The following is a 22630-nucleotide window of genomic DNA, read 5'->3' as shown; positions in this document are numbered from 1 at the left end:
AAGCCTCCCTCAAACCTCAGCGCGTCAGCATAAAGACAGCAGAGCACGGATCATCAGCCATAAAGCTCTCATAAAGGGCTATAAATGCAGCTTCAGCATCACTGACTCATCGGCTCTCGATGTAAATCTCACGGCTGTCCGTGCTGCTGCCTTAAATGACACATCAGCGCTGGCAGTAATTAAACAGCTTTAGACCGTGAGAACAACACATCAGGCATTTTATTCATTTTTTTAGTAAGCTATAATATACATATATATTCACAGTAATCATATTTTAATCTGTTATTTGTCTAGTTGTACAGTTAATATATTTAAAAATCCTAAAAACAAGACACTTTTTTATGAGAAGTAAAACGTGTAAGATATTAAGAAAATATACATTACTGTTCAAATATGTAGGGTAAGACTGCGGTACAAAATTGTTATGCTTTTTAAATAGTTCTCATGTTCAAGGCTGCATTTATTTCATCACAAATACAGTAAAAAAACATTAAATTGTGATTATTATTACAATTTGAAATACCTGTTTTCTATTTAAATATATTGTAAAATGTAATTTATTTTTTGTGATTTAAAGCTGAATTTTCAGTATAATTACTGCAGTCTTCAGTGTCACGTGATCCTTCAGAAATCATTCTAATATGCTGCTCAAGAAACATTTATGACTATTATCATTGATGAAAACAGTTGTGCTGCTTTATATTTTTTTAGAAACTGTGATTTGTTTTTTAATCATTTTTTGTTCATTGTTTTATTTAAAAGAAATTTAAATAAACATTTTTAATAGAAATCTTTATAGAGTAAAAGTCTTTACTGTCACTTTTGATCAATTTAATGCATACTTTTAATACATAATTTTATTTTTATATACATATTTTTTGTAGAAACATAGATACATTTTACATTTAACTAACTAAAAAAATAAACAATACTTGAAATAAAGCAAATTCTAACAAAAAAACTAAATAAAAAATATTTTTTATTAATTAAAAAAATACATAAAAATAGAAAATAAAATTAATAAAAAATAAAAAATATATGTAAAACATAGTTTATTTCAGCTAGTTACCAAGACCACATTTCTCATTTTCATTTAGTTTAACTTAATGTACAATAGCTAAATACTAAATAACTAAAACTTAAATAAAAATAAAATTGACAAAAACAAAACTACTAAAACTTTAACTAAAATTAACATGAAAGCAGAAAATATAAAAAAAAATTCAAAATAGTAACAAAAACTAATAATATCTCAATGATACTAAAATAACACTGTTGTAGACTTATGATTATTTATTTTAATAGTGTAATCTGAAAATAAAATAATTAAAAAAATAAAAATAATTTAAAAAATAATTCAGCTAGTTACCAAGACAACATTTCTCATTTTCATTTAGTTTAACTTGACGTTTAATAACCAAATACTAAATAACTAAAAGCTTAAAAAAAAAAAAAAAAAAAAAAAAAAAAACTACGAAAGAAATAAATTGACAAAACAACAAAATTATGGTACATTAACTGATACATTTTAGGCTTCTTGGATGAATACAAAGCATTTCTTTACTGTCATGTCTGATCAATTTAATACATCTTTGCTAAATAAAAATTTATATAATAATGATAAAAAAATTATATAAAAGTAAAATAATTATAATAATTTTTTTTTTTTTAAATTCCCACTGACTTTTCTTTTTACACAATTTAGATTTGTATTTTTGTATTTTGTATTTATTTATTTATTTATTTTACAAAAATGATTGGGATTTTACATAAAACTAACTAAATTCGATGATGTTTATCTGAATCTTATTATTTTACACAGGCATTTTCTATTCAGATAATTGTATGAAATAATGTTGTACCAGTATGCTAGAGACGGATGCTCCTTCAGGACTTTAGTGGGCAATGCTGGAAGCTTCTTCAGATCTGCTATGGTGTTTTCATCACTAAAATCAACACAAATACTCATCAACATGCAGCGAGTTTTAACGACTGACGTTTTTACAGTAGCATAATGATTCATGTTACATAACTGCTTTATAACATGATGTACTGTAACATTGTGAATCATAATTGGATAAGTGTCAGGGTACAGAGATGTAACAACTTTCATTATTTTTCACAAAATGATTAATTAGACAAACAAACACTTAGCTGTATCTAAGTGAAAAAAAAAAAATCTTAAATTAAAAGTTATCATATGACTTGAGAAGACTTGAATATAGCACACAAATCACACTGACAACTTAAGTTCTTGAACATGCCACTAAATAACTCCTATGTTTGACGGAGAAAAGAAAGGCCTAAAAGTTTGGAAAGATGAGATTCTGAGTAAATGATGACTAAGAATATTTTTTTGGATTAACTATTCCTTTAATACAGAGGTTGTCAAACTTTTCTGATCCTATTATAAAAAATGGACTTTCATCATTCCATGACTCTAATCTCATCCTGACCTTGTTTCTCAATTAACAACCATTAAGTCTTTTTCCCATATCTTAGATTCACTGAGTCACTGTGCTGTCTGGCAGACAGAGTGATTTTATTCTACACAAGCAGTCAATTTGCTTCATCTCACATAAGTGTGGTAAAAATAAGCACAAACCTTGTATAGTCTCCTTTAGATTCCTGTAAAACAAAACAGTTTAAGTATGTGCATTTAATACATAACACTGACTAAAAAATAAAAACAACTCATGTTTTAAATCTCTGACAGTCTTACCTGCAATGCATGAGCAGCTAATTTAAAAACCAGCTCACTCTCCACCTCAATGTCACCCTGTGCACAAACAAGCAAACCTTCACCTCAAGAACTCATTCTGAGTCATATAACGTTCTCTGAATAACGGCACTTTGAAACCACACTCATCATGTCTATTTATTAACGTCATGAGAAAATGTGATATAAAATATGATATTCCCGCCATGGGCATCAATTTGTTTTAGTGAAATGGCTTTGCTCATGAATGATAATTAGGTTATTCACAAATAATTTAAATTGATCTTTCAGTGTTTTCATCAATAAATAGTCTGTCATGTATATAAAATATTCAGCCAACCAGCCGTCCTAATATAACCATTTATTACAATAAAGGAAAATTGCCACTTTACATTGGAGACACATATTTATATGATGTATTAAATTGTAACAGATTGAAAGCTGCAGAAAAGCATAACAGATGTGAGGGTGTGTCTGATAGATGTGTGTGCACTCAAAAAATCATGGCCAAAAATATCGGCACCCATTGCAATTCTGTCAGAAAATGCAACCCTTCTCTTAGAAAACTGTTGCAGTTGCAAATGTTTTGGTACTTGCATGTATATTTTATTATTATTATTATTATTATTATTATTATTATTTTTATTTTTTTTGTTTGCATTGGAACAACACAAAAAAACAGAGAAGAAAAGTCAAATCTGATACAATTCCACTCAGAACCCAAAAAATGCACTGGCCAAAATTATTGGCACCCTTAACTTCATATTTGGTAGCACCTCCTTTGGAAAAAAATAACTGAAATCAATCGCTTCCTGTAACCATGAATGAGTTTCTTACACCTCTCTACCAGAATTCTGGACCTCTTCTTTTGCAAACTGCTCCAGGTCATTCAGATTTTCAGATCTCTCCAGTGCTTTGTTTGTAACCATTTCTGAGTGCTTTTGTCATTGTCCTGCTGGAAGACCCATGACCTCTGGTGGAGACGCAGCTTTCTGACGCTGGCCACTACGTTGCGCCCCAAAATTCTTTGGTAATCATCAGATTTCATGATCAAGGCATCCAATGCCAGAAGCAGCAAAGCAACCCCAAAACATCTTTGAACCTCCACCATGTTTGACTGTAGGGACTGTGTTCTTTTCTTTGAAGGCCTCATTTCTTTTTCTGTAAACAGTGCCTTTACCAAAAAGCTCTACTTTTGTCTCATCTGTCCACAGCATGTTCTCCCAGAAGGATTGTGGTTTTGTTACATAAGATTTGGCAAACTCCAGTCTTGCTTTTTATGCCTTTGTGTCAGCAGTGGTGTCCTCCTGGGCCTTCTTTTTCATTCAGATGGCGATGGATAGTGTGAACTGACACTGTTGTACCCTGTGTCTGCAGATCAGCTTGAATTTGTTTGGTTAATCTGGGTTCTTTATTCATCATTCTGACGATCCTTTGTTGTAATTTTTCATTAATTTTTCTCTTCCACGTCCAGGGAGGTTAGCTACAGTGCCATGGGCTGTAAACCTCTTGATGATATTGCACACAGTGGACACAGGAACATTAAGATCTCTGGAGACTTGTAGCCTTGAGATTGTCCATGTTTTTCCACAGTTTTTTTCTCAAATCCACAGACAACTCTTTACACTTCTTTCTTTTCTCCATGCTCACAACACAAAGGCTTAATGTCAAATGTTCTCCATTTCTCCAATACTATATTGCCCACACCTGTTACTTGCCACAGATGTGTCTAAATACAAATTACAGGAGCATCACATGCTTGAAATGCAATTATTTCTTACAATTTTGACATAGCGCCAATAATTTTGTCTAGTTTATTTTTGAGTTCTGTGTGAAATTTGATCAAGTTTGAATTTCTTCTCTGTTTTTTGTGTTGTTGCAGTGCAAACAAAAAAACAATAAGCATGTAAGTAACAAAACATTTGCAACTGGAACAATTTTCTGAGAGAAGTGTTGCATTTTCTGACAGAATTACAAATTGCAGATATTTTTGGCCATGACTGTACATAATATCTAACTAATAAACTTAATGTAATGCATATTTTCCTGCCATACATAAAATAAGTATTTGCATCTATTTGCATTCTGTTTAACTATTTGCATTCTGTTTAAATTATCATATTTTCATAAATATATAAATCTGGTTACTGTGTCTTTAAAACACATTCAGTTTATTAGTGCTTTTACAAAAATCTTTCATTTGCGTATTACTTATGTATGACAAATATAATCGCATTAACATAACTTATTAAGTTTATTAGTTTGTTAAAGCTGTATAATCCAAATAGATGGAAATTTCACATCTAATTCAAATATTCTATTTAAATCTTATTTTCAAAATGCATTTATTTAAATTGCTTAGAACCTGTTCATTGTGAAACATATTCAGTAAAATATTATCACAATGACTAGCTATTAACCAAGCAATATTCAGCAAACTGGATGTATTGATGATAAATATATAAACCTGGTCAGTTTATTAGTAATATTACAGAAATATTACCAGTTTAATTTTTGTATGACTTGTATTAGCTTGTTTTTGTTTAATCCAAATAGATGTACATTTTATATACCGTTCAAATATATACACTATCATTCCATTTTTTTTTTTTTTTAATAAGATTTGTAATGTTTTTTTTTTTTTTAAAGAAGTCTCTTCTGCTCACCAAGCCTGCATTTATTTGATTACAGTACAGCAAAAACAGTACAATTCTGAAATATTTTTACTATTTAAAATAACCGCTTTCTATTTTAATATATTTTCAAATGTAATTTATTTCTGTGATCAAATTAAAATAGCTAATTTAGCATTTGCTGTTAAAGAAACATTTTTTATTATAATTATCAATATTTAAAACAGTTTCAATCATCACTTATCATCACTTTTGATCACTTTAAAGCATCCTTGCTAAATAAAAGTATTAATATTAATACACTTGGGAAAGAAATTATAGAAATTAATAATTTTATTTAGGAAGGATGCTTTAAAAGAAGTGATGATAAAGACATTTATAATGTTACAAAATATTTTTCTGTTTCAGATAAATCTATTTTTTTTAACTTTTCTTTTTATTAAAGAAATCTGAAAAATTCTACTCAGCTGTTTCCAACATAATAATAATGATAATAATAATAAATAACGTTCATTTGAGCAGCAAATCAGAATATTAGAATGATTTCTGATGTAACGTGACTGGAGTAATGATGCTAAAAATTCAGCTTTGAAATCACAGGAATAAATTAAATATTAAAATATATTTAAATAGAAAACAGTTATTTTAAATAGTAAAAATATTTCAGAATTTTACTATTTTTACTGTATTTTGGATGACATAAATGCATGCTTTGTGGGCAAAACTGACTTCTTTAAAAAACATTAAAAATCTTACTGTTCAAAAACTTTTGACTGGTAGTGCAAATCCTAAAATTACAGGAGAAAACATATACCTGTTGTTGCTTTCCACCACTGATAACAATCTCAACAACCAAATAAAAAATAAATGCTTTCGGAGGAAACACAAATTAAATTTTGCCTGTGTATTAGATACAATTCTGCCGCTAGCTCATAAAACAGTGGGGAAAACCCTGCTCATAACGAACAGTGAAAAAAAGACACCCAAAATAATGCTTGTGGTGGTCTTTATGGTTATGAAGAATCTTGCAAGAATTTCTCTTTTCTTGATTCACAGGCCAGTCAGTGACACATTGCCTTCCTATGGCCCTGGGATGTAATAACTCGTATGAACTATCTGAGGTCTGTGGCTTTCTAATTGTTTATAGAGGCGAGAAATGAGACTGTGAATCACTTCAGTGAGTAAACAGACACAAACGTACTCACATTATAGATGGCGGACTTGGCATTCAGAAAGAATAACTCCACAGTTGTGTGCTCCTTTAGAAGCGAAATACTCTCTATGTAAAACCTGCAAATGACAAATTACAATTTTGTAGTGTCAAGGGGTGAGTCGTAGCCAAACGACAAAAACCTCAGTTAAAACCTAAAACAAGGTGCTTCTTTGGAGCAGCAGCAGCACCACAGTGATTCAGTCCAGGAATGTGCTGCATTCTGTGGTCGCTGTGGTCATGTGACTTAAGACATCATGAGGTAGAGATCACATACCTCACCAGGAACTGAAGCGCAATAGGCCCAGATTTCTTGGAGAAGTCGTGTTCCAGCACTCTGCGGTCCAGCTGCAGCCATTTGCACTGGCCGCTGGAAGAGAAAAGGTCATTTGAGTGAAATGTGCAAGCCCACATTCTTATTCAACCCAGTAAACGCTCTGCAATTTAACACTAATAGATGAAAATCATCTGCACAGAAATGACTTCAGCAGAACTGAACTGGAACTGGGCAGAAATACAAGAGATTTTGCCTTCTAGTGATGCCTGAATCACTTATATATAAATAGTTACATATTTTTCAACAGTTTCTTTTAAATGGTTCACTCAGATTTGTAAAGAATTTGTACAACATTACAGCATTAGTTTGGAAGAGCTGCACTGGAATAATAACATTAGTATATGCAGGGCCCTATGATTTCAGTGATGCGGAAAGACGGAATCGTGGAATCCAGTCATAAAAATGGAATTTACTGTATAACATGAAATGTCACAGAATTTGTCCAGTTTTGAATGAATAAATGAAAAGATCAGTACACTCACAACAAAATGCGATATGGACTAGACGCAGGGTTAACATTATTTTTCTAAGAATTATTTACCACAAAAATTATTTACCCGAATTCAAATGCCAGAAAAATATAAATACAAAATATTACAAAACATATTATTTTTGAACAAATAAATAAATAAATAAATGTATTTTTTATAAAATAGAACAGTTAACAATTAAAGATGCTTTTGATTATTAAAATTTAATAAAAATCCAGAAAATTAATGGAAAACACAGAATTTGGTAAAAATAAAACTGAATTTGAGAAAAAAATAAAGGGCCTTAAAAAGTTTAATGATTTCAATTATGTAGACTTGTTTTTTGATAGTTTTTTAAATTAAACATTAAAACAGAGTCTAGAAAAATCAAAACGGGGGAAAAAAAACGAAATCCAGAAAAACAAAAATTAAAAAAATATATATATTATTACTTGTAATTCCTTTGGGGGAAAAAAAGAAAATGGAATTTGGGAAAAAACAAAACAAATTTTCATAGGGCACTATATATAATTTTAAAAAGCGCCGTAGTATTTTTAAAATTAATTAATTAATTTATTTATTTTAACATAGTAGATTGACAATACCATGTTTTTCCATACGTACATTGGCAGTATTGTGGTATTCTCTGAACTACCATAGACTGTAAATATCATATTATAAAACAGTATATAAATATGGTTATTATTTAGTGTCACAGTATATATTTAAGTAAAACCTTGTAAAACAATCCTATATTATAGTAGCACCACATTATTTTTTTTGTAAGGAAAGCTATACATATGCAGTCTACATTACATCATTAAAAACATTGTGATAAACAGCAGTTTTTAACAAAAGTGTATTTTTAACATTAAAATCACTAACACAGATTTAGACAGATTTGTGAACAATATCTGAGAGAAACAGGCCTTTTATGTACATAGAAAATGTCTTTTAAATGATCTTTGAGTTCAGCTCATGAAAAATGGGTGCAAAAACAAAAGTGTTGCATTGTTGCTTGCTTCCACCACTGAATAAAAAAAGGCAATTTTTAAATTTTTATCTCACAATTCTTAGAGTTATGTATATGAGTTAAGAGTTATGTATAAGTCACAATGTCACATTTTTTTTTATAAAAGTTAAAATACATATTTTTTGTATTTCCTCTGAATTGGACTCACAGTTGTGAGTTTATTTATCTTACCACCCTGAGAAAAGATGTCGGATTAGCTTGAAAAATATCAAATTTGTGATATAAAAAGTTGCAATTACATTTTTTTATTTCTTTCATTCAGTGGCAGAAACGGGCTTCTATAATGTTGTTCAGGGACTTTGAAAAACACTTCAATGAATCAATGAATAGCTTTAGTTAAACAATGAATCAATTTTCAGAACTGGTTCATTCAAATAACCCATATGAACTGTCTACACCATTCTGATGCATTTGCCTTAAGGATACAGTTTACCCAAAAATGAAAATTGTGTCACCATTTGCTCATGTCTCTCTCATGTCATTCCAGACCTTTCGTTCATCTTTGAAACACCGTCTGAATCGAGCAGTGATATATTAATTTTCATGTTTTGGTGAACTATCCCTTTAAATTCAGGTTTGCCATGTTCTTTCATCCCTTATGTTTTCAAAAGCTAGATTTCTGTAAAACAAGGAACCTCTATAGACAACATCATTAAAAGAGGTACTCACGTGTCATCCACATAGGTGAATCCAAAGTATTCCTTCTCTTTCAGGTTAAAATGCGATGAGACCAAATCCAGGAGTTCACGAGACAACAGCTTTGGCTGCGAGAGAAAATCCATTGATCAATACAATGTGAGACAGTGAGGTTTACAGAGGTCCATTACCCTTGAGTGGGAGGTGTAATAGACTAGAACTGGGATCAGTGCTGTGAGACATTATACCTGAACCAACAGCTCCAGCTTCCTGTCGTCCAGGAGCTGCACCTGGCAGAGTCGTCCCTCGGTCATCTGTGGACACAGTGATGACATCAGATGATTGACAGTGTACTATCACCACCTCCTTATTCAATAACTTAACATATTATGTTAATAAATCAACTTGTACAATGTCTTCTTTCAGTTGGTACACACGGGAAAGTAAACAGACAGAAATATTTCACTACCACAGCATATAATAACTGTCATCTAGAGCAGAGCTATGAGTCACACGGCATCTCTCAGCAACAACTGAAACAATCCAGACAGGATCTGTTATGGCAGTATATTGACAAGGTTCTGCAGATGGCAGATTCTTTCTCAGATGCCGGAAAATAAATTTAATTTCCATGTATATGCTAGACATTGTTATTTTTATTTTCAAATTTAAATAAATGAACCTACAATAAGAATAAGTTTAGGCCAATTCACACTGAACCGACAGATGCAGACAAACAACAACGGACACATCCTTCGGGTTTTGTCAGATCAGTGTGTTACCTCTGTCTGCATCTGTTGCCATTGATTGCCGCTTGTTTTCACTGATGTTGAATCAGTGTTTGTCAGGCCTTAAAATGTCTAAGAAGTGACATACTGCAATTAGGGCTGCGTTCAGCCCCGACAAAACGATGCAAAATGTTTTTCAAACAGAAACGGTGGTGCGTTGAACACCTTGTTTTGATGATGCAAGAGTTGCAACTATGGCAGCTGAGAGGGCCATTCTTTGTGTTCTTTTTGAAGAATTTTTGGATCCTGATGAAATCGGTCTAACTAAGTGTTTAATACTGCGAATTACGCTCAGTGTTATAGTCACCGCCCTTGCCGTTCAGAATAAAAGAGAACATCTCAGTCGAGAGAAGGGTTTTGTGGAAACTGTGGTTATTGTGAGCCAACATTTGACTGGCATTTCAGGATGAACAGACAAACATTTCAGGTGAAGGATAATACACTTCTTTCCTCCGAGACTGTATTACAATCTATATGACCTTATTATTTTTATTGTGAGTGTTAGGCTTATCATTATTGCTGTTGTGCTATGATACTGTAATATTTCCTATTATATAGCCCAAATAGAGGAGTATAGAAAAGTTCATGAAAGTGTCACTCTGCAGTACAATAGCAAAATATGTAAATATGTATAGTATTTTTTTTATCTTACATTAATCAGTGTTTAGCACACTTTCCTAAGGAAAGGATATGGACCAGAAGAAATTGCAATTACTACATATTAGACAGACTTAAAGAAGTTCCAGATCTATATTTGTGCTCTTATTATTTTAGTTTTTTTTTTTTTTTTTTTTTTTTTGCATTTAATGTAAATAAACATGTGCAAACAATATACTTGCTCTTGTGAATTTATTTTGATGTTAATTACATTTACTTACAAATTCCCACTGTATATAGCAGTATGTGCGTCAGTGTGTAAACAACAGCCATAGCAAGATTGGTGTCAGCTTATTTACAGCATCATAGGAGATGTCGAAAATTCTACTATAAATGCATGCATTGTGCGAGCTGTCTCACTTTAATACCATGTGGTTTGTATACATGTTGCAGCTGATTGAGCTGACATTTTTGACACACCCACCAAACAAGAGAAAACGTATCTCAAACCCCGTTGCACACCATTTCCAGAAAACATGTCTTTCAACCCGGAAACCGTAGCAAAACGTTGGGCACCGGTTTGAGCTTGAACACACCCCTGGTGACCATCAACGTTGGTCTGCATCTGGCGGTAAAGTGAATTGGCCTATACACTTAAAATTTGAACTGTGCCATATATTATATGTGAAACAAACAACCAGCCAATCAACCATATGAACAACTAACCAACCAACAAACAAACAAACAACCAGCCAACCAACAGTATAAATAACCAACCAAACAAATGAACAACCAACTAGCCAATCAACCATATAAACAACTAACCAACCAACAAACAAACAAGCAACCAGTCAATAAACCTTATGAACAACCAACAAACCAAACAAACAAACAATTAGCCAATCAAGAATATAAACAGCCAACCAACAAAACCAAACAAAATTAAAAAAACAAAAACAACCAGCCAACCAACCAGTCAATTAACAAACTAACCAAACAACCAGCCAATCAACCATTTAAACAACCCACCAAATAAACAAACAACCAGCCAACAACCAACCAAAACAATAAATAATCAACCATTCAAACAACCTAACAACAATATAAAAAAACAACAAACTAGCAAACCATATAAACAAACCAACCAAACAACCAGTCAATCAACCATTCAAACAACCAAACAAATAAACAAACAACCAGCCAAACAATTATATAAACAACCAACCAAACAGTCAACCAAACAACCAGCTAATCAACCATTTAAACAACCAACCAACCAAACAAACAAACAGTCAACCAACCAAACAACCAGCCAATCAACCATATAAACAACCAACTAACCAAACAAACAAACAAACAGCCAACTAACCAACCATATTAACAACCAAACAACCAATTAGCCAATCAACCAAGTAAACAGTCAACCAACCAACCAACCAAACATTCAATAAGCAAGCCAAACGACCAGCCAATCAACCACTTAAACAACCAGCTAAACAAATAAACATACAAACAAACTAACAGTCAACCAACCATATAAACAAACAACCAACCAAATAACGAGTCAACCGAACAACCAGACCATCAACCATTCAAACAACCAACAAATAAACAAACAATCAGCCAAGCAACCATATATAAACAAACAAACAAACAAACAAACAACCAAGTAGCCAATCAACCGTTTAAACAACCAACCAACCAATCAACCAATCATCTAAACAAACCAAGCAACCAATCAGCCAATCAACCAAGTAAACAGCCAGCCAACCAACCAGTCAATCAGCAAACCAACCAAGCAGCCAATCAACCATTTAAACAACCTACCAAACAACTAATAAACAAAACAACTAGCCAACTAACTAACCATTTATACAAACAAACAACCAGCCAGCCAACAGTATACACATCCAACCAAACAAACAACCACTCAACCAGCCAATCAGCCAGTTAAACAACCAACAAACCAACTAAACAAACAAACAACCAGGCAACTAACCAACCATATAAACAACCAAACATATAACCAGCCAATCAACCATATAAACAACCAACTAAACAAACTAACAAATAAACAAACCACCCAAGGGTTGAGTTACAGAGTTGAAAGTCGGCTCACAAAATGTCTTAATGTATTATGTGAATATTTAGTTTTTGGTATTCGGTATTGTTATGCAGGGGAATTTGATGACACATTCAATAAAACTCTTAAGAATTTTTGAAATAAGATGCATTTAAACCGTTTTTTTTTTTTTTTTTTTTCCCCAAAAGGACTGTAGAGATTTTTTATGGACTTGTGCCACTAGAAGCCATGCACATGGATTATTATGGAAAAGCACACATTTGGTGTGCAGGATAAACCAGAAACTAGCTGTTTTTCTGTCACTGAAAATAACAACAGGATGTTGGACGAAGAAACAAAGTTGGTGCATTTTTAAATAGATAAAACATCTGTTAACAAACCAGCAGAATCTTATGTAACCACAAAAACGGCACAAAATTGCTTTGTTTTTCAGCTTGACTCAAAGACTCAAAGACGGTGCTATAAACCGACCAATACCAAAAATGTCTGTTTACAATATACTGTGGTAGAGATGATGTATAATTTCATGCAACTCCTGAGGTGTTCTTGTAAAAATCCAAACCCAGTCCAAATGATTCAAAATATGTTACAATCTTTGGTCAGGATAAATGTGGAATAAGTTTTATCAGTAGACTTATTTTCAAGGCAGATTACTGGTATGGAAATGTGTTCACTAGCACAAATCTTTCATCTGCTCAGCACTCATGAGGGCTAATCTTATGTGCAGGATTATTGCATTATGACTGATATTGTGGGAAATTTTCAAAAGCCCTTTTCCATGTGTGTAATTTCTATAAGAGCTGTTTTTGGAGAAATTAACTTTTCATTGTGTATAACAGTGCAGCAGCATTACAATGAACAATGTACAATAGGATACAAAGATCAGAGACCACTAAGTGAAAAAGCTTTTATTTGGCTTTTGTTTAATTACATCTTCTTTTTCCCATTACAAATTATACTGTCAGTTCATGTGTAATGTAACATTTAATTAGTGACCAAACAACAATTCTAACAGTAACAGTTCTTCTTCAACAACACAACTTTTTCTGTTTAAATCCAAAAGCTTTCTGATTATTTTCAGGCTTTAATGAGACAGATTTTCAACATGCTCTTAGACTTTTGAACTACACTGTAAATATATGAGTATATATTTTAAAAACATATTTCCACTCCTTCAGTTTCACCATGAAGGCAACAAGTGAATCACGGCAACCCAGAGAAAAATGTATTTTTATTAAAAAATATCAGGAAACTTAAAGAAACCAGAAAAGCATCAACATCGTCTCAGATGTTTCTCCTAAAATTTTCTAAAACAAATAAAAATAGACAAAACCAGACTTTTTTTTTGTCAAAGTAAGAGTATAGAGCTGTAAGATTATTCATCCTTGAAAAACTTGATGGAAATGTCATACTGAGTTCATTATGCATTCATATTAAAATCAGGCTTTGGATAGCAAATCTTTGGATAGCTTTGACAAATCTGAAATGAAATGCATTTCAAACTTTACTCTTCTGTAAAACATTGAAAGAATCAAAAACTGACTGTCACAAGTGACATGCGGAGGTCTCAAACCGACTGAAATCATCTCAAACCAACCTCAAGCCGATACAAAAGAGTCGATACCTGATAGACTTCGCCCAAATAGAAGCAAGTTTGTAGGCACTGCTGGCATGATCTCATCCTCTGCAGGTAACACCTCCGGATCATCCACACGACGATCTGCCATATGAAACTGCCACTTCGCAGCAGCAGAGCTTCCACCCCACATACTAAACCCCAAGCCATGGCTGCACCGCCACCGGCTGGTACCCGGGTCGCCCCCGCCTTATGCAACCAAACCTAGTCTGGGTCGAACTCTAGACAGAGCGTCCTTTCACCAGCTCTTAATCTTTGCTCCCTCACGCAAGATCGACAAGTAGGTGACATGCGTTTCAACTACATTCCCCATGCGCGTGGAGACTCCTCTGTGCGCCTGGACAGCAGAGCAGGGGAATTTCTTTTTGCCGTCTGCACGCTGAGGTTAGAGCCGGAGACTCTGGGAGGACAGCCAGGCAGTGAAGGAAAGAGCTGAGGTTTGTGGGACTGCGCTGCCAGCCACGATTTTAGCTCACCATTTTACTGCACTTTTTCGAGCACACATGAATCTTAAAGCACAGATTTGTTCGCACACACATACACACACACAGTCCTGCCATTTTGATTCCAAAAGTGAACCGGGCTCTGCCACATCGCTTTCTGCGGCCTGTCCACGTGTCCCAAACGCTGCTCCCGTCCCTCCTTTACTGCTTGACATGAAGTGAGAGGATTTACAACGCAGATTAAAATATACATAACAATCCTATAGCTCCACAAAAATGCCTGTGGGATTCAACAGTGAGATGTTTACTGGGTTTAACCGGCTGCAGCAAAGAAACATCATAAGTCAAAGCTCTCTACATCTTTCTCCGAAACAGCATTGGGATTAAATGCAAAGTAAATGAAGACGTTTGCCTACAGTAAATCTCCTGTTTCACACATAAAACTGTCTCCTCTAGAGTTTCTAGAGATCCCAACACTATAGTTTTGGAGGGCTTTTAAATGACTTTTAAAGACCTTTTTAACTTGCAGATACACTGATTGACCAAAGTGTTTAATTACGCATTTTAAATGTAACATTTTAAATGTAATCCATTACTGTAACTGATGCGTAATTGACATGCAAACAACACATAAACAACATGTAAACAGCACGTATTCTATGAGTAAACAACACGCAAACAATGCCTTTTAAAATTTGCGTTTTGACCTTCATGGCTTTCCATATAAGATCCAGTGTAAGCACTTGAATTTAACAAATACAAATGATGTGGTGATTTATTAGTTTAAAGCCAGATGAAACAGTGCTGACAAACAGGAGAAACACTGTATGCACAGATACAGTCAGAAGACTTTTCAGTCTATAAATCGCTATCATTTACCATGGATTTACTGTAGTAACACTACCTACACCATGGTATTGTGGCAGAAATGTGGGATATTCATATAAAATTTTATTATATTGTTAATGTAGACATGTATTAAAAGTAATATTGGAGTAATATAATATAACTATAGTATTTTTGTGATTAAGCTATGGCCTTGTTTTTCATACAAATACCTAGAAAGCATACAGTAAAGCAATAAGCCCCAAGAAGCCGTGGTTTACAGTGAATTTACAAGCTCAACCAATCAGAATCAAGGACCGGAACTATCTGTTTTACAATTACATTTTTACCATGGTATTTAGCATGGTATAAGGAGGTGCTATATGTGTGGATTTAACTGTGGTTATCCTGATCTAAATGCATGCTACTACAGAAGACCAATGGCTAATTTTAAAGGGGTGCTATTATGCTTTTTCACTTTTTCAACTTTAGTCAGTGTGTGGTGTGTATGTTTGGGCATAAAAAAGATCTACGAAATTACAAATCTCAAAGTTCACTCCAAAGGGAGATATTTCGTTTTTAAAAAAATCTCTCTTCAAGAACTACAATGAACGGCTCCTTTGGACTACAGTGTTTATTTTCCGTTTCCTTGTTATGATGTCACTACACATTAGAATATCATTAAAATAAATCCCGCCTACAGAAATTTGAATGGCTGGGGGGGTGGGTAGGGACGAGGTGGGGGATTAGCCTAACTTTAGCAATGCAGCGCGGGATGCTTCACCGAGCCTCGGGCGACGGGTATAAACACAAGCATTGGGTGCCTGTGATCTGCTCCGGTGGATGTGTCGAAGGTAGACGTGCGCAGTGTGTGGTAAGAGATTTATTCATCATACAGTGTAGATAGCTTCACTTATAACACAAGTGTTTTTTTGTTTGTTTTTTTAATGCATAAACTTGCACTAGTCTAGGCTAATCAGTGATGTTCTTTGCTCGCTTTCTGTAGCCGCTTTTTGAATAATTAAGGAACTGTAAGCATTAAATTAGTAACTTACAATGTTTTATTCAGTTGTTGTCATGTTAAGTACAAATTAAGTCATATTAAAAACATTACTCTGCTTTTAGTCTTATGCTGGAGCTGGTTTCGGGCAATGAAAATAAGTATGTAAATAATTAAATAAATTAACATGATAATATCTTGTATCGGCGATTCAGACGAACGCAATCTGAGTTATATTAAAAATGATCCTGGCACTCTCAAGCTTTAGAACAGCATAGTTTCTCTTCATCAGTCCAAAAACAAGTCCAATAAAGTGCATCCATCAATTAAAAAAGTACCTCATAGGCTCTGAAGGGGTCAATAAAGGCCTCCTGTAGCGAACTGATTTGTTTTTGTAAGAAAAATATCCATATTTAAAATCTAAGAATTACTTTAATCCAGCTTGCGCTAACAGTTGTACACGGAACTGCTTTGGTAAGGGGTGTGGCAGTACTGAAACACCGTCTAAGTGTTCGCCAATCATAACGCAGTGGGAGAGCTAGCCAATCACAACACATTTCTTTTTTTGGAAGGCGGGCCTTCTTCAAACCTGGAACTAATCAAGCCATTTGTGCCAGGCTGGAAGAAAGGTACTGTAATAATGTAAATTATGTGAAAAATAATGCATTTTTCGAACCAACAAGCATGAGAGCATGTTCTAGTACACCCCCAAAACAAAATCAAGACTTTGTAAAAGAGCATAATAGGACCCCTTTAATAAAACTCAAACAGTCAGAATGATTAAATTTCACTATATAAAAATGAGGTTGTTAAAGATTTTACAGAAGTTTTTGTTTTTGATAATGAACATAAATTCACATCTGCATCTTAACTTAAGCTAGTACTACTGTCAACTCAAGCTACTGTCAAAAGTGCACTTCTAAGAGTCAAAAAAAGAAATATTATTAATATTCCATTCCAAATATGTCAGGCAACACAAACCTGTTTCAAGATTTGAAACAATATCACTCATTAGAACATGCAGAACTAAGATTTTTGTTCTATTAATACTTATTTTGGTAAAGAAAAATGACTGGAAAAGTGTAAGAAATTTAAAAACGTGGAGTGTTTGTCATGTTCTGACCATAATAAGTAGTTTTAAACCACAGTTAACTAATATCTGGTTTCTACAGCTTTCACTTAGGAGCAAAAATCTGCCTTTAAAGGAGACCTATTATGCCCCTTTTTACAAGATGTAATATAATCTCAAGTGTCTCCAGAATGTGTCTGTGAAGTTTCAGCTCAAAATACCCCACAGATAGGGTGGCCACCTGGCAATAGATCTGTTCCAGGACAGTAGATGTGATTTTGTGGGACAATGCGGGACATGTGTGAGACAGATACATTTACTACTATTACGCTATGTAAATACTGATTTACATCTATTGTCACATCATTTGTGCTTGTGCATTTTGATGCGCCCTTGCATAACAATAATGTGCTCTGGACCACCTCAAATGAACTATTAAAATAAGACAAAAATCATGTCTGAAAGCAGTATTGAGTATTAATTGGTTAAAATGAATGGAGAATATCGTGTTTGTGCGCTCGACCATTTCCATCGGGGGTGCTAGATCACTTGATGAGGTCCGTACATCCTTTGTGCGGAAATTACGCTGCAAAAAGAATTAATAAAAAGTTTTCTTAAAAAGGCAAAAGAGCGTGTGTATGTTCATCATATGACAATTAAAAACCAACAGAATGATAAAAATGTGGGACATTTTCTAATTTTTTTTTATACAATTTTGAAAATACCTATTTTGAGTGGAAGCAGAACACGCAGTTTTCGTGCATGTCTCTTTAAATGCAAATGAGCTGCAGCTCCCCGCCCCCTTTTCCAGAATAGGGCTCTGTCTTTACAGCTCATACCTCAGGTACTCTGCTAAAAAACATCTGTTCGGTTTTGATTATCGTGTATCGTGCTGAAATCCTGCGTTTTAAAGCCATATCAGTTTAAACTTCTGATATAGGGTTTTCTGAGCGCACACAGAAAGCAGCTGTCGCACAGCATGTGAGTACTAAACTAAGTTCTTTCATGTCATATTGCGCTTAAACTGTCAAATACACAAGTTTATGTTAAAAACACACGAGTTACAAAAACAGTCGGTTAAGTCTGTGAAAGTAAACAGCTGGGAAAGAAATTGTATGTTTATATTAGATCTGTGTGGCAGCAGCATAATATACAGTAAATAAATAAAAAAATCCACTGCTCTTTTGTCTCCTCTGAGGCTGCAACTCTAAATAGTGTTATGTGCTTGTCTGTGCAGCCAAAGACAGAACAGTGAGCATGCTTTGCTCAAACTTTTGCCATGGTGTTAGAACTGGTACATCGTTGTCGCTTGCGAAAACAAAATGACTGCACCGTGGGTGAAAACAAGCAGATGAAGGGGCGGTAATATTATAAGATCCCCTTTCTATGTCACAGGGGTGAGAAATTTGACGCACTAGTTTTTTCACATGCTTGCAGAAAAAGGCTTACCTAAACAAAGTTACTGGGTTGTCCTTTTTCACATTTTCTGGGTTAGTAGATGCACCGGGGACCCAAATATAACACTTAATCATGTCAAAAGTCAGATTTTCATGATATGCCATTAAAATGTATTAAAAAAGCAATTCATTTAATGAATTGAATACACCTCTAATACTGTATGATTGACATGATTCTACATGTATTTTGATATTTTGTTGCGTAAAATCAGAAATGTCAGTGATACTGAAGAAAAAAGGCCTAGCTCTTGAGCCACTGAACTAACAGTCAGTGTAACTGAAGAATATATTCATAACGTAATTTTTCTCAAATTCCGTTTTATTTTTTTCCAAATTCCGTTTTTTCCGTTTCAATTTTTCTGGATTCCTTTTTTTCCCATTTTCATTTTTCCCAACTCCTTTTTAATGGTTCAGTTAAATTTTATTAATCAAAGAGCATGTCTAATTAATTAAAATAATGAAACTTATACAATTTCACATCAATTTAATAACGGTTTAACAAAATGACATGTTTAGAGCCCTATGAAATGTTTTATTTTTTCTCACCATATGTTTTATTGTTATCAAATTCTGTGTTTTAGCACGTCTAATTATTTGAATGCACACTTAATTTATTCACATTTATTTTTAAAATAGCCTCATGAAAGGTTTTTTTTACCCTCAGAAATTATGTGTTGTGTTTTTAAAATGTTCTGGTTATCAAATGAAGGCATAAAACATTAATTTCATCTTTTAATTATTGGAAATTAAGTTTTCAATAATTTAAACAACCTTTTTTTTGGCAAACAAAGGGGAATTTACTATTAAAATTATAACTATTAAAAAAAATAGTGAGACAACAGACATTGAAATCACGTGTAGTAAACAAAACCGCTCGTCTGCTCCATTCATTAAAACAGAGACACAAAGAACATGCAGGATTCATATTTAAATGGTATTTTTCCGGCATAATATTTACAGATACTAGTCCATATTGCGGTCTGATTTAAGTGTAATGACCTACTTTTGATTAATTCATTCAAACTTTGACAAATTCCGTGACATTCCGCGCTATTCAGTAAATTCTGTTTTTATGACTGGATTCCGCCCGCGTTTTCCGCGTAAGGGAAATCATAGGGCTCGAGTAACGCAATACATCTGTCTTGATGTTCAGGAATATTTTTGGATGCAGATGATTTTAGCAAGGGAGGACATGCTCAAATCAATTTTTTTTTTCAAAGCAAATTCCTCTGCTAGACTGACTCGACGTGTTACGACACGGCGTCTGTGTGAAAAAGGACAGGAGAGGTGAACCCAGCCTCGTGACTCATCTTTACTTCATCAGCCGTGGAAAATAAATAACAACTGTTATGTTTCTGAGTATTAGGTCATGCGTGGATCAACTACACCCATTTCAGTGCATTTTATTAGCAGGGTTTTTGGAAACAGAGGGATTTATCGTTGTGACGGGAGTGTGTGGAAAAGTGCAGCATGTTGAAATTACAGGCCATCGTCATCTTGAGCGGATCACAGCGCTGTGCTGTTATTAGACAGAAACCGCCAGCTCCAGTCTCTGACTCTCATCTGGAAACACTACAACACTGATCATGTCTTCAAATCTAATGACACCTCTAATTACTCATAAAAACAACCATTTCAAAAACAAAACAAGTGAAGGTTGGAGTTAGAAATCTGTATGCAATATGCTCTTTAGTAATTAAGCGCTTTGTATGAAGGCACCTCTAGCTTTTGAAGCACTAAGTGTCACATCTGATAACCTTTAGACAAGTGAGAAATGACGACGATGGTTATTTCTTACAGAAATTGAATCATAAAAACACTTCTCACATCTGCTCCAGACACCATTTGTATTCCTTCAACAAACTGCCAAACCGCACGCACAGGACTGTGGGATAACACGGCCAGTGAATGACGCATTTGTGCTTTAAAAACAGCCTGTTTCAGACGAAAATCATCAGAATCATCATGAACAATTTTATAACTCTAAAAAAACAAAATGCAATTATTTTATGACATAATTTTATAATTGCTCATAGGATGGTTGCTCGGTGGCTGTGTAAGTTATTACTCATATTGTTTCTTTCGCCCGTGGAACATAAAAGAAGATTTATTTATTTAGTCCATTTAATGGAAGTCAAAGGTCAATGTTATTTCATTACTAATGTTCTTCAAAATATCTACAGAATATATACAGAAGAAATAGTCAAAATAATCCAATTTTAAATTTAAATAAAAACAAAAAAATCACATCAAATGCTAAATTGAAAATTATATATATATATATATATATCTATATCTTCATGTGATGTTATATGTATGTATATATATATATATATATATATATATATATATATATAACATCACATGAAGATATAGATATATATAGATATATATATATATATATATAGTTTTATATAATATAAATCAGAAATAAACTACTTAAATAATATAAATATGTTTCCTCTCCCCTCTCAATAACTGTTGTTTTAAATCACAATAATCACAACATTTATTCTGCATTTATGTATATTATAATACTAAATAATATTAAATATTTGTTTAACATTCTGTCCTTATTTTCTCTTATGTCAAAATTTTGTCAAATACATAAATAAATAAATAAAAAGGTGTTTGTTTACTTAATTACCTTTAATATTTTAACATTTGTCTTTAATTTATCTTACGTCAAAACCTTGTCACATAAACAAATATGTAAAATAAATAAATAAATAAGTGTTTGTTTACTTAATTACCTTTGATAATCAGTGAAAAAAATTATCTGCAGTCATCGAATTAAATATTTGTTTGTTTTTACTGTTTATTATAATACTAAATAATATTAAATATTTTTTCTTAACATTTTGTCCTTATTTTCTTATTGTATCAAAACCTTGTCAAATAAATAAATAAAGTGTGTTTAATAAATTACCTTTGGTAATCAGTGAAAAAATATATCTGTGATTATGGAATTAACTGTTTTTCTTTCTGTTTATTATAATACTGTTTTTTTCTCTTAACATTTGTCCTTATTTTATCCTCTTATTTCAAAAGCTTGTCAAATAAACAAATACGCAAACTAAATAAGTAAATAAATAAATAAATAAAGTATTTGTTTACTTAATTACCTTTGATAATCAGTGAAAAATAAATTATCTGGTTATGGAATTAAATGTTTTGTTTGATTGTTTTCAGTTTAATATAATACTAAATAATATTAAATATTTTTTCTTAACATTTTGTCCTTATTTTCTTAATGTATCAAAACCTTATCAAATAAATAAATAAATAAATAAATAAAGTGTGTTTAATAAATAACTTTTGATAATCAGTGAAAAAAAAATGTATCTGTGATTATGGAATTAAATGTTTTTGTTTATTATAATACTAAATAATATTAAATATTTTTTCTCAACATTTTGTCCTTATTTTATTATTATATCAAATCATTTTCAATTATTATGAAATGCATCTTAATTATTAAATGCATCTTAAACGTTTTTTTCCAAAAAAACAAACAAACAAAAAACAGTTCATTATCAAGCAGTTTTGTCATAATTCTAGCAGAAATACTGTTACAGCAATACCTGATATTGCCTATGAGGGAGCCTTTGACTATTATTTTGGATAACAGCAGGGCTGAAAAGCACTAGCCTAAAGGGACAGTTTCAGTTTCTGTGATGTTGTCACTGCATCA

At 32.9% G+C, this 22630-nt stretch overlaps 1 protein-coding gene across 5 annotated transcripts in view; it reads right to left on the bottom strand.

Annotated features, from left to right (window-relative positions):
* The window catches only part of frmd4bb (FERM domain containing 4Bb), a 73524-nt gene that overhangs the window by 23241 nt on the left and 27653 nt on the right, over nucleotides 1-22630 (bottom strand). For 3 of the 5 annotated variants that reach the window (XM_051096935.1, XM_051096936.1, XM_051096937.1), the window contains exons 1-8: nucleotides 14131-14319; nucleotides 9287-9352; nucleotides 9072-9166; nucleotides 6840-6932; nucleotides 6558-6642; nucleotides 2723-2779; nucleotides 2606-2628; nucleotides 1863-1946 (exon numbers count right to left, since the gene is read on the bottom strand). In XM_051096935.1, the coding sequence (XP_050952892.1) occupies nucleotides 1863-1946; nucleotides 2606-2628; nucleotides 2723-2779; nucleotides 6558-6642; nucleotides 6840-6932; nucleotides 9072-9166; nucleotides 9287-9352; nucleotides 14131-14292 (665 nt within the window). In that variant the 5' untranslated portion in view covers nucleotides 14293-14319. Of the gene's footprint in view, nucleotides 1-1862; nucleotides 1947-2605; nucleotides 2629-2722; nucleotides 2780-6557; nucleotides 6643-6839; nucleotides 6933-9071; nucleotides 9167-9286; nucleotides 9353-14130; nucleotides 14320-22630 lie in introns of those variants that run through there. The other 2 variants (XM_051096939.1, XM_051096938.1) reach the window with 1 other exon arrangement.

The sequence above is a fragment of the Labeo rohita genome, chromosome 23, assembly GCF_022985175.1.
Source record: "Labeo rohita strain BAU-BD-2019 chromosome 23, IGBB_LRoh.1.0, whole genome shotgun sequence".
Lineage (NCBI taxonomy): Eukaryota > Metazoa > Chordata > Actinopteri > Cypriniformes > Cyprinidae > Labeo > Labeo rohita.
Note: the sequence above shows the minus strand (reverse complement) of the source record. Positions and strands in the feature narration are given on the sequence as shown.